This window comes from Pholcus phalangioides, unplaced genomic scaffold (genome assembly GCF_987345545.1).
Source record: "Pholcus phalangioides strain wild (caught in Gottingen) unplaced genomic scaffold, Ppha-v1.0 ptg000011l_1, whole genome shotgun sequence".
NCBI classification, from domain to species: Eukaryota; Metazoa; Arthropoda; class Arachnida; order Araneae; family Pholcidae; genus Pholcus; species Pholcus phalangioides.
Genome location: NW_028301604.1, coordinates 18,441,011 through 18,453,760, shown reverse-complemented (window position 1 = coordinate 18,453,760; position 12,750 = coordinate 18,441,011). Strand labels below are relative to the sequence as shown.

General features: G+C 34.0%; 1 protein-coding gene across 1 annotated transcript; it reads left to right on the top strand.

Moving 5' to 3' along the window:
- Positions 1–424: 424 nt before the first annotated feature.
- LOC149080172 (gamma-aminobutyric acid receptor subunit beta-like) lies at positions 425–12,516 on the top strand. The gene is made up of 9 exons (XM_089239206.1): positions 425–741; positions 1,863–1,946; positions 2,384–2,460; positions 2,560–2,624; positions 3,156–3,406; positions 4,224–4,306; positions 4,983–5,126; positions 8,782–9,182; positions 12,180–12,516. The coding sequence occupies exons 2-9, from the start codon at positions 1,891–1,893 to the stop codon at positions 12,333–12,335; spliced, it is 1,233 nt and encodes a 410-aa protein (XP_089095332.1). The 5' UTR covers positions 425–741; positions 1,863–1,890; the 3' UTR covers positions 12,336–12,516.
- Positions 12,517–12,750: the final 234 nt, after the last annotated feature.

Below are 12,750 nucleotides of genomic sequence, written 5' to 3'. Positions count from 1 at the left end.
TTAAGATACTAACATCATTTCCTAATATGCAATGAAACGTGGTTCGAAAATTGCTGCAGTTAAGGGAGGCTGCAGTCTCCATTCAGCCCTTCACGCTAATAATGTGTGTTATAAGGAGCTGCGCTGGAACAGATCTCGGCAACGGGATAAGTCCAGTGACAAAGTTCTGGCGTTCATTCATTCATGATATAAGGAATTATGCACTGTGTCTCTGGTGTGTTGGTTAGCACATTTTACCGGCATGCATGGGGACCCAAGTTCAATTTCCGGAGGAAAAAAAATCGCTTTTCTTTCCAAATATTCGATTCGGCATAACATTCAGAAATTTCAGTGTTTCTCAGTATATTTTGTTTCTTTGCTTTTTTCCTATTTTATAACGTTGTGTTTTTCTTTCGTTGCAATTCTTCATGACGGATAATCTACGTCAGTATGCAACGTTTATTGCGAATCAAGGAAGAAACAGATTGCTCTTGAAAACTTAGCCAATTTTATCTGCGATGTGTATTTTTTGCTCTTCGTAAACGGTCTTATTGATGCTTAAATAGGTCACGAGATCAATGTTTGAAAAGATTTATCAAGTTAAGGCTACCGGATGAAATAGGAAAAAAAATGCTAATAGAGAAACGTGCATCCGCTCCAATGGATATATAATGTCAATTCGGACAAAGTTTCGACGTTATCGAAGGAAATAATCCAGCAAACCACGCTCTATGAAAGATTGCTTTGTTTTTCTCAAAATAAGTAAGTTTTATATTCTCAGCTTCTTAACAGCAAACAATTTATGCGCTAGATTATATACCGAAATATTTATTTCTGGATAATTCGAATTTTTTTTTTTATTTGCAAATTATCTTGCGAAATAGAACAGTAAAATAGATTTGTTTTTTGTTCCATGTTCATTTTTATTTATAACCGATTTAAAACCGATCGAGATATTCAGAGGACAGTCTTTATATATTATCAATTTCTATATATATTTTTTAATATAGTGGATACTGAAGGAAATAGGAATTTTCATATATTCAGGGTGCATAGCAAACAGGGGTTATGACATTTTATTGGCGAATCGTTGATTCTACAGGTATATTTCCAATTAGAAAAAGTTTCCAAATAACGTGTAGTAGTACTCAGATATGTCATTTTAATAACTATACGATACCTTGAAACACACACATGAATAAGAAAAAAATACTTTTTATACAGTCCGCGTGTGGCCCAAAACCCAATTACAAAGGTGTTATCCTGTCTATCCTGATGCTAACAAAAAATATTCCATGTTTCTAAGTGTAATATTCACTGAGATATTCGAGTTCCGAAAACGGAGGAAATTTGAAAAACAAAAAAAAACCAGCTTTTTAAATGCTGGTGAAACGGTTTTTCCGCATTTAACGCTATTTAATGCTATTTAAATTTTTTAACAAATTTCGAATTCGAATATCTCAGTGAATAATATTGCACTTGGAAAGATGCATTATTTTTGTTGGCATCGGGAAAGACAGGACAACTTTTTCATTGGGTTTCGGAGCACGCGCTGACTGTGTATAAAAAGTTTTTTTTATTTCAATAACTAAACCATCCCTTGAAACATGAATGACATACCTGAGTACGACACGTTATCTAATTGGAAGTATAACTTTAGGATGAACGGTTCACGAGTAAAATGTCATACCTCCTGTTTACTTCCCCCCCCCCCGTGTATATATATATATATATATATATATATATTTGTAGAACTTTAGTAGTATTTTTGGTCTGCAGTTGAAATTTTACCAATATTCGAATATTCGGGAATATTTTCGTTTCTAATGCTGCCAGATGAAAGTCAAAATGCTGAATGTCTTCTTATGTAAATATTTTAACAGAATTTCGCTGCTGTTTACAAGATTCATCATGAAATCTCTTGGAATTTTGTTTTCTTTCCTGACAATTGGTTGTCTAGCAGAGAGGTAATCTAACTTTTACATCTATTTTTGAATCATGCGTATGCTTACATTTGAAAGACAAGTCAAAAACATTAATAGAATTAAAGATCTTTCATAAATAACCAATGCAATCCAATGTCAAATGAAACTATATATGTTCTACATTTAGTTGGCATGTATGAATACGTACAAAATTTGTTAACTGTATTTGCTTTCGACAATCAGTGCAAGATGGGTTTTTTTTTTAAATATCCCTATATTAGGATTAAACAGAATGTTGTAGCAAGAGTTTGCATTTCGTAAATCAAAACTTCATTTTTCAATTTTCTCATACATGAATTAGTAGAGAGAGAGAGAGAGAGATGCTACATATCGGTTTTTATTTATTTTTTATTCATACAAAATGACATTTAAAATGTTTATTTTAATAATTTTCATTGCTGTGATTGAATTTTTAATAGCAATGACGTAATGAGAATGTTTGAGAGAAGAGATACAAAAAACTCAACAGTAGCGTCTGCTCCAATACTGGCAAATCGTAAGCTATTTCTTCTTGACGTACATGTTAAGTAAGTTTCTATTCTACATCTTTTGATGAAAATCTGAAAGGAATTGATACATGTTTCTTCTTTTCTAGGCCCTCTTGACATTGGCATCACGTTGTATGTTCTTGATGTTAGTGATATCGATATACATAAAATGGTAAATATATGTCTTGTCTTTCTGCGATATTCATTCATGACTACTCAGCAGAAAACTGAAAAAAACCACCTTGAAAAAATTAACTTTAATAGCAGATAACATATATTAAACTTTATTCGTCATAACTGATGAGAATAAGTAAATGTACAAAAAACAAAATCTAAAAACACAACTTGCAAACTGTCCAACTAGGCGGCTCAGAAAAAAATAAAATATATATATACTCACATTATAGATATACTGTGAGATATATACACATGTGTTATGAGTTGCAATACAATTTGGTTAGTTAGATTTCAGTTATTTATTGTATTAAATTGAATCTTCATATAAGTATAAGATAATAAGTTTTGAACATATTTTTAGTACAAAATGCTGTAAAAAAACATGAGAAAAATGAAAAATATACTTAAAACTTTGCAATATTCATAAGTTTTTCTAATTATTGGTACGTATTTATTTCTCTCTCTGTCTCTATTATGTCTATAATTTGTAGTCAATAAATTTGTAAGTTTTTTTGTTTTTTTTTAGGAATATACAATCCAGATGTATTTTCGTCAAATATGGGTAGATCAACGACTCCCTCCGTACTTGGAAGGGGAATTGAAAAGAGAACATGTTAAACTTGGTAACGGAAAGGCATGGATATTGAATGATTTGGATACTATCTGGAAACCCGACTTATTTTTCATCGAAGAAAGACGTGCCACAGATCATGATTTAATGCTTCCTAATAACTTTTTGAGAATAAAAGAGAAAGGAGATATCATGCAGAGTAAAAAGTATGGACTTTTTACATATTTTTCTCTAAATGTGTAGCCTTTTATTCTAAAATGTGTGGGAAACCAAAAATTATTGATAAATGTTCCTGACTTCTCTTAATTGGAGTCATGCGAATAATAACTCACATATTTGGTGGCAATAATATATCTTAGAGTGGAATTGGTAGAATTACAGCACGTTTCTAGTGCTTATTCTTAAAGCAATGAATTGCGATTCTTATTCATATTTTTCTAATATTGTATCGACCGAAAATTTCTACATCCGAAAAGAGACCGACAGCTTGCGCTGAACAAGATGAAAACTGGTTAAGAAGAAAGGCTCAGCATAGCGAGTGTTATTCTATGACAATGTTCATCACAATGGTCATCGCATCAAGCGATGGCAATGTTCATCGCTCTTAAGGAACGAGTTCCACCGTGCCGGTGTATCAAAGAAATTGATTCATTTTCTCGTGCTATGCTGAGCCACTCACACATATTAGCTTTTGTTTGGTTCGACTTCGGTCTGCACGGTCAGTCAGAACACGGCTTTAGATATCACTTGAGCAAACCATAAGTATTTAGAAAAATATTTTTGTTCTTACAAAATGTTATGAAATAGTTCATATTACAGGAAATATTATAGTTCTTTTATACAGGAAAGTAGTACCATTTTCCTGCGTTTTAATTTATAAAAGAAAAATATACACACTGCATATTAATTTCATGAAATGTATAGTTTTGCTACGAAATATCTATTGCAGGCAAATTAGTATACTGTATATATGATTGTTACTATGATGTAAGTGAAGGATAATCTAGTTTTTTGTCTTTATAGAGTTACTCTGACTTTGGGATGTCCTATGTATTTTCATGCTTTTCCACATGATAGACAACATTGCAATATCAGCATTGAAAGCTGTAAGCACATTTAACATTTGGTTTTATTATATATAGTCATTCTTTGTTCGAAAGTTTTCCGAGTATTTTTGTAGCGAGCCTATGCAGTTGAAATCCCAACTATTCAATGTAAATGCTATCAAATTATCTGATTAGTTTTTCCCTGATGATTTTCGATGAAGCGGTTTTCGGGTGAGAGAGCCATCATCAACTGAAGCTTTTTCTTGATGTTATTCGAATGAAAAAATTTTAGAAACTTCCGAAAAACAAATGCCTGACGGCGTTTTGCCCAAAAAACGGTTCAAATTTATGAAAGCATAATTGAAGTGATATGAAAAAAACTATTGTTAAAGCATCTAACGCTTTTGAAGAATTTTAACTGTCCAAGTTAGTTCTTTTAGCAAAATTTCAAAGCAATTCAGAAAATGAAAAAGTCTTCACAATTGCTTAATTTGTTTAATTTTGGCTTTATTAATTTTAATCTTTATACCGATTAGGTTCCATGGTGATTTTACTTCGACATCATAATCTTCTGCCATCTCTATTTCCAATGTATATCTGTGTAATCACACAATAGTTTTAAAGAATTGGACTGATTTCGGAAGAGCCTATGTGTAAAGGCAATTCAAATATGCAAGATTTTAAAAATTCATTTTGTGTTTGCATTTCTTTTTAACGGATATTTCTTTTAACTCAGATGGCTTCACTTCAGATCAGCTGAATTTGAAATGGGAAAAAGGATCAGGGAGTATAGGAATGTCTGATTTTGCAAATGCATCAGTTCCTGATTACATTGTGTTACCAATGACGATAGGTAGAAGCCACGAATCTTTGTCATCTGGTAAGTTGAAATTTTAATTAAACTTATTTTTGCAGCAATTTTCAATATTAGTAATACCATTGACATCATGCGACTGGTGTATGTGATTTGTGAACAAATAATATATATTTAAATTCTATTTCTTGTTGGTTATTCTATTTTTTGTTGGTTATTTTTGCTTTGTAAAATTTATTCAATGTTTATAAGCTGTCGCGGAATTACTAGTGGTGTCACAGGCTGTTTTATGTTAAACTTTAAACTAATTTTATTTTTGTCTCAATTTTACACCACGTTATATAAGACGGACAGTAACACTTTTTAAAGCATGGTCAAATAAACAATACCAATCAATCAAACAAAAATAAGATACCTATGGATCACTCACCCTAACCGTCCTCAGTGACTCCATTCAATCCCAGGTAGACCCATAGATGATTTGCCAGTCAATCATCTCGCTACCGTCTTGCCTGCTCGAGCGAATGAGAGAGTTCACAAATTTTTTTTCACGTGACATGTTTCCCGATCACCGCCTAAAATCTCTCTGACAAAAAACACGGTTAGTGCTAACTCTCAATCGGTTGAAAACTCCTCTCATTGGTTGTATACCATCACTTGACAACCAACAACATTTTCATTGGCCCAACGGACACGTTATAGTAGTGTGATCTTTCTTTGTGTGTGGAAGGTGATAAGAAAAATGTGAGTGCGTTGCAACTCTTGTATGTAGTTCCTATACAAAAAAGGTGTTCGTCATAATCATAAGAATTCCTGAGCCATGAAAGGAAAGAAACCAACGTATTGTTTCTTGGTGTAAAACGTGTGGTTTCTAAATACGTTAAAGAGGTGGGGGGGGGGGGGAGGTGCGATCATGACAGTGACATATCTTTAGTTTTTTAAGATGTAACACCAAATCGTCAAATCGAAGCACCTATGCCGTCTACAACCATGTGGTCAGTATAGCAATTTCTAATTGCGTATGCTCTTGTCTAATTTTGCATTTCTGACGTACATACATGTGTATATGAGTGTTATCATAACACATGGACCCAAGGCCCTCACCAATCAGTCTGTCCATATGTCTCCTCCACACATAGTATTTCCATCGAAAAGGCAAAGGTCCAATCGTTTTTGGTTTGGCTTGTCAAGAAATAGGAGACAAGTGAACATCCGAGTCATTCTCTGCTGGCGATCATAGAAACTTCATAAACAGCTCACAAGTAAAAATCGAATACGAAAGTTTTTAACGGCTGGCTGATACGAAGAGGAATTTAGGAAAGAAAATTCAACTTCACATGCAGGGAATCGAATCCACGTTCTCTAACTAACTGGGTCAGTGCACAGACTACAAAGGCAACGAATCTCTATCTTTCATTAGAGCTCGTGTGCACTGAACAAGGCCGTATATGGACGGTCGGACCTAAATCAGGCCAAAGCTTACAATTGCTTCCTAAATTCATCTTCTAGCGGGGAACGACGTTATCCTTGGATAAGTAGCAATCTGATGGCAGTGTTAGCAATTGTAAGCTTTGGCGCGAGTTAGGTCCGACCGTCCATGTACGCTCCCGTTCAGTGCACACGAGCAATAAAAAAAAGGTTGAGATCCGTTGTCTTTGTAGTCTAGTCAAATAGGGCGCTCACCCAGTAAGTCAGAGAGAGTCCCCGCAAGAGCAGTTGAATTTTCTTCCTTTCCTAAATTCATTTTAGTAATAGCCAATTGTTAAAAACCTTCGTATGATTAGAGCGACATCATCCTCGGATGAAAAATGGAATATTTAGGAGTTGCTTAACCCTTTAATAAAGCGGCAAATTAGAATCCACTCTCTCTAAACCCTCCTTAGAAATTCCATTTCTTTTTTAATAAAGCAGGATTTCTTCCGATTTTGAGCAGGTGCAAACTAATGGGTGTAGAGAAAAGTTTCCCATTGAGAAATTAAACTTCACAAAATATCCGGACTTTTCAATACTAAAATAAGAGCTACTACTTTTATGAAGGGGAGATATCGCACCACTGTTGATTATAGGGTTAAGAGCATCAATGCCGAAATGAGCTCAAAATATAAAATGCCTTTATTTGAGAAATATGAGAAATTTATGTTGCTTTTGAGAGCAATATCGCCACGTAAAGGGTTAATTGTGCGAAATCGGTTATTAATCACCCGTTATCAATCACTCCATTCTTGCCTCCATTACGTGATAAAAAAATAATTGTATTACTCCATCTTCTCTGATTGGCTTATGATATTCAAGTCAAAATGTAGTGAACTTTTCCGTGAGATATATATGTACATATATGTATATACGGGTTACAATGAATGTGATAATCCGGTGATTATCGTCTGTTATCAGGCATAATCACCGACCATTTTGATAAGAGTGATAAATATCCTGAATTTATCACATTTATTGGTGATTATGTATAATCTCCAGCTCGCATTGGTGATACATCGCAATGGATTACTTAAATTTACCGGACATTTTACACAAACTTCTGTGTAGGATGTGTGATGTATTCGATCGGTAATGGTGGTTATGTTTGCATATGTTGAGGGATATGAAGAAAGCTAATGATAACAAGACTTATAAAAAAAAAAAATTTTTTTCTCAATTATCTTCATTTAATTTTTATGGCAAAAAATTGCGTGTATTGCGCGTATAACGTTTGGGCAGAACTGCTGAAAAGTTAAATGAAAAAGTGGTATTTCTATATTTTTCTCCCAAATTTATCAATTTCACAAACACAAAAAAAAAACTTGGGAATTATGTATAATCATGGCAAAACGGATAAATGCAGAGAAATGGGGAGAAAAATTTTATCAAACTCACCGATTTTATTGATGGTTATACACAATAACCGGCCGATTATATACCTAAATATGGATTATCACGATTGTCACATATACTCACATGAATTCGAAACGTACAAAAAGTGTATAGAAATTCACGATTTTTATTCTGATTATACGATTATGCAGGGTGTCCTGTAAGAGTGCTAATGCGGTCTTTATCTCATTAACCAACCACCTGTCGCAGAGTTAACATTTCAATTTAAAAAATGCTCAAAGGGCGTTCAAAAATTATCCTGTACCAGTTTTAAGAGTGAGAATACAGTGTGTCACGAAATAAAAAATCTAAATTTCTATACGGCCTCTTTGTGCTGTAACTTCGAATTAGAACGTTGCTGCCTTGTATCTCCTGAGTCCAACAAGAAATTCCCACGTTTTTAAGTGTCATATTCGCTGCGATATTTGAATTTAAAAAAATCAGAAAACGTTGTTAAAGAACAGCATAAAAAAACGGTCAACGCTTCTTTCCCTGATTTTTACGCTATTCTTTCCGAACTTTTCACCGATTTTTGAATTCAGATATCTTGGCGAATATTACAGCTTCCTCTAATGACATGGAATTTTTTTTTGTTGTGCTCAGAAGAGACAAATAACAACTTTCCAATTGGAAATTAGAGGACATAGAGACCGTATAAACATTTAGATTTTTTTTATTTTGCGACATAATGTATTTTTATTCTCGAAACTGGTACAGGGTGATTTCTTAACACATTTTAGCATGTTTTGATTTAAAGCCGTGCCTCTTCGACAAATGATTGATGAGAAAGACCGAATTCGGACTTACAAGACACCCTGTATATTTTAAAATAACTTGTTTAACAATTTCATTATAGGAAACTACACAAGACTCGTCATTACCATGAGTTTCGAAAGAAGAATCGGTTTTTTCCTCACGAAGCTCTACTTGCCATATATTGTCTTAGTTCTAATTACTGGACTTACGTTTTGGATTGATCCTAAGCTAGTATCAGTAAGATTAGGTATATTGCTGACCGTATTGATGATCATGATGAGTCTGGCTTTCCAAATCGATTTTTACACTCCTGTGACTTCATATACGAAAGCGATAGATGTATGGGTTGGATATTGCCTCACCTCTACATTTGCTGCGTTTTTGGAGTATGCTTTCATATGTTATATTGCAAAACAACACAAAAATTCAGCGAAAAACAAAGGGGAAAATGAAATGCGGATTATAATAGATAAAGAAGAAGATAATTTTAAAATGGAGAAGGTGAGTCAACACCGTTCGTTATTTATTCAATATAAATGTTTAAAACAGAAACATGAAAAGTGAAAATCTTTGTTTTATGCTCCGTAAAGAAAGAGGGAAATAACTTTCTAATTGGAAATTAGAGGACGGAGGGAGCGTACAAACCATTATATTCTGTACCGCAATTCATGCAGTCGATTACAATTCGTTTGTAACGACACCTTGGCTATACTTTCAATAATTGGCGGTACGGACTGATTCCCATAGAGAATAATGTTAATGAACTTTTTGCTTATAACTACTACTTCGGATATAACGACAAATTTTTCGCCACTTTTGTTTGCGTTTCAATGACGTTATCCCCAAGAAAATCCCAACATCAGAGCTAAATCCAGGGAATGTTCGTCTGTTGTTCTATTTATACCTAACGTTGAAAAAAAAGAAAGATTTGTTGCATTGTTTGACGTTCCGACTTGTAAATTGACATGACTCACTCACTATACGAAACTCTTTTCCGTATTCTTTCTTTCCTGAATATTTTTTTTTATAAAAGTATCCCATTTTGTCCTACGAGAAGCCTGCTTTAATTTCCAATCTTGACAAGAATCAGGAATGAATGTAATTTGCATTGTTTATGTAGCCTAAATTGGACCATAATGAATATGGTTATAAATATTCGTCTCATATACTTGCTAAATTTCATTTTTTCCTATGAAATACATTTTAGCAGACTCATTCTAGTTCTGTATTCATCCCCGAAAGTTACTTATAAGCAATATTCGGCAATTTTGCCAAAGTTCGGCGACATATTTGGTGAGAATCGGCGATGTCAAGTAGTAATTATGCCATTTTCCATCATCAAATATGGTCACCATATCATAAAGAAATAAAAACTTCGTGCAAAATACTATTTCATCGTTTCTGATTATACATATTTTCCGTCAAAAAAGGTCCTGAAAACGCAACCTCGGTTATAACGACAAGATTTCGCAGAATCTTCGATGTTGTTATTAAGGAGTTTGACTGTATATGGTCCTCATCAAAATAAGTTCATGCTTAAGATGGACACGTTATTTGAATATTTTTTCTAATTAAAAAGTATGTTTCTCTCTTTACAAGTAACTCAAGTTACGAGTTATTAGATCTTAAAAGGGGTTTATAAATTTTCACCCCGTATATGGCAACCTGCTGCCTTTAAAGAGCACAAACGTATATCTAATATTCGAATCCAATACTTTTTAGTGTTGGTCATTCATATATTGTTGTTGAATAATTAAAGGTGTTATACAGGGTGTATATGTAACAGGACGTAAGACATTTCACTAGAGAACCGTTGATCCTAGTGGCATACTTCCAATTAGAAAAAGTATCCAAGTAACGTGTATTATCCAAAAATAGAAACTTTGCCAGGTTTTAATTCACAGAAAATAATTAACGCGTTCTTAATTAGCCTTTTTTTTCATACAGGAATTGCGAAAAAGGCTGTATCGGCCAAACTAAGAGAAATCTAAATATTCGGGTAACCAAACATCGAAAGCATGTCGAAAAGATACAAACCAACAGTTCCGCTATCGCCGAACATTGTTGGCAACTTTCTTATAATTTCGATTTCTTGAGAAAGCGTCTGTTTTTAAAAAAAAAAAGACACAAAAAATTCCGAACTGCATTTTTTGAGCGATACTTCATCAGAACTTGCCAGGATTTTCTCATTAATGATGGAAGGAACACTCCAGCTTGGGCAAGCTTTATAGATTTCGGCCGAGACTGGGTGTTTAACACTTTGCAACAGATGGCAACCCAATTCGCATTCAAAGACCACTCAGGTTCAGCAAATACAAAGGCGAACTCTCCAAACTACTAAAAATGAACATCATATCCCCACCGGTTTTATTACTTGTGTGTAGAACGAAACGAGATGAACCGATAATTATAAGAAGTACAAACGATTGGATACCAAGTGAAAATAATTGGAAAGAAAAGTCACATTCTCTCCTCTGTGGGGAATCGAACCACCCACTTCGCACTTTCTGGGCGCCTGCTCTACCATTAAACTACAGAGAACAGACATTTTCTTTCCTAAGAACACTGTAGTTTAATGGTAGATCACGCGCCCGGAAAGTGCTTGGTGGTTCGATTCCTCACAAAGGAATGTGACTTTTCTTCCCAATTATCTTCGCTTGGTATCCAGTCCGTCTGTACTTCGTACTTGTGTGTAGTTTCTGAGCACGAGGTTCTGATGACGGCTCTCCATTGTACAGCTGAAACGCGTAAAACCTGTAAAAAGAAAAAATGCATTTGTCTTAAGAACGTGTTCATTATTTTCTGTGAAATAACGTGTTGTACTCAGATATGACATTCATAATGCAAGGGGTTGTGTATTTATTGAAATAAAAAAATGCGTTTTTATACTGTCCCCGTGTGAACAAAAACACAATTACAAAGTTGTTGGCCTGTCTCTTCTGATGCCAACAAAAACAAATTTCACGTTTCTAGGTGCAATATTCGCTGAGGTACCCGAATTCGAAAAACGGAGGAAAGTTGGGAAAAAATTGCATTAAATGCGGTTGAAAAGGTTTACCCGTATTTAACACTGTTTTTCAAACGGCCTAAATTACAACAACTTTGGGTTTCCGATGGGTTTCCGCTATTTTGTAAATTAGTACAAAGAGTTGTAAAAGAAGCAATTCTTGTGATCTCAGGGCTCAAAATGTCTAAGTTCTACAAAATATGGCCTCTGAGATTCTCGGATAAACTTAAAATGATGTTAAAATAGGCATTTATGACATTTCACTTGAACTCTTCCGGCTTTAGTTATCATTTATAGTACTTATCTAGATGTGCACTATCCCTGGTAAACGCTTCAAATATATAGCACAACGCGTTCCAATTTTTAATTTCCGGAAGTGTATATGTATGTATTAGGCTCTGCATACAAATCATCCTGTATTAAATTTGTGTGATTTTGATATTTTTTCCACGATAATTTCACATAAATATTTCGTTTTTGATTTTTTTTAGAATTGTGATATCGAAGTAAAAGCAACAAAATATGTGGCTCGTACATTGTGTCAAAGTTATCAATGGAACATTCATATTGATATAGTTTTCCGCTATTTATATCCATTGCTGTTTGCTGTTTTTAATCTCATATACTGGTGTGCATACGCTTCCTAATGTGGTTAAGAGTTATCGCTTCAAAGAAATTCAAATGGAAGCTGTAAAAAGTTTAAAAAAAATGTATTTTTGGCATATCCTTGCAACGTGTTTATATGAATGCTAAATTGTAGAAGAAATAATGCACAGTGAAAAAAAAAAGCATTAAAATTAGTTTTTAATAAAAATATTTTTCGTTTTATACCGATAGGTATATGCTGCTCTTCAAATATTTTTTTTGTTTTGAAATTTCTGTGGTTCACTATCGAACACTAAAGGCCGAAACACACTACACTGATTTTGTGTGTCAACGTCAGAGGCGTTATGAATTCTGATTAGTAGAAATTCGGTGACGTGGGAATTCCACATCACATAATTCACAACGTCTCTGACTATCACGTCACGTCAAGTGTAGTGTTTCAGCCTTGAGACGACT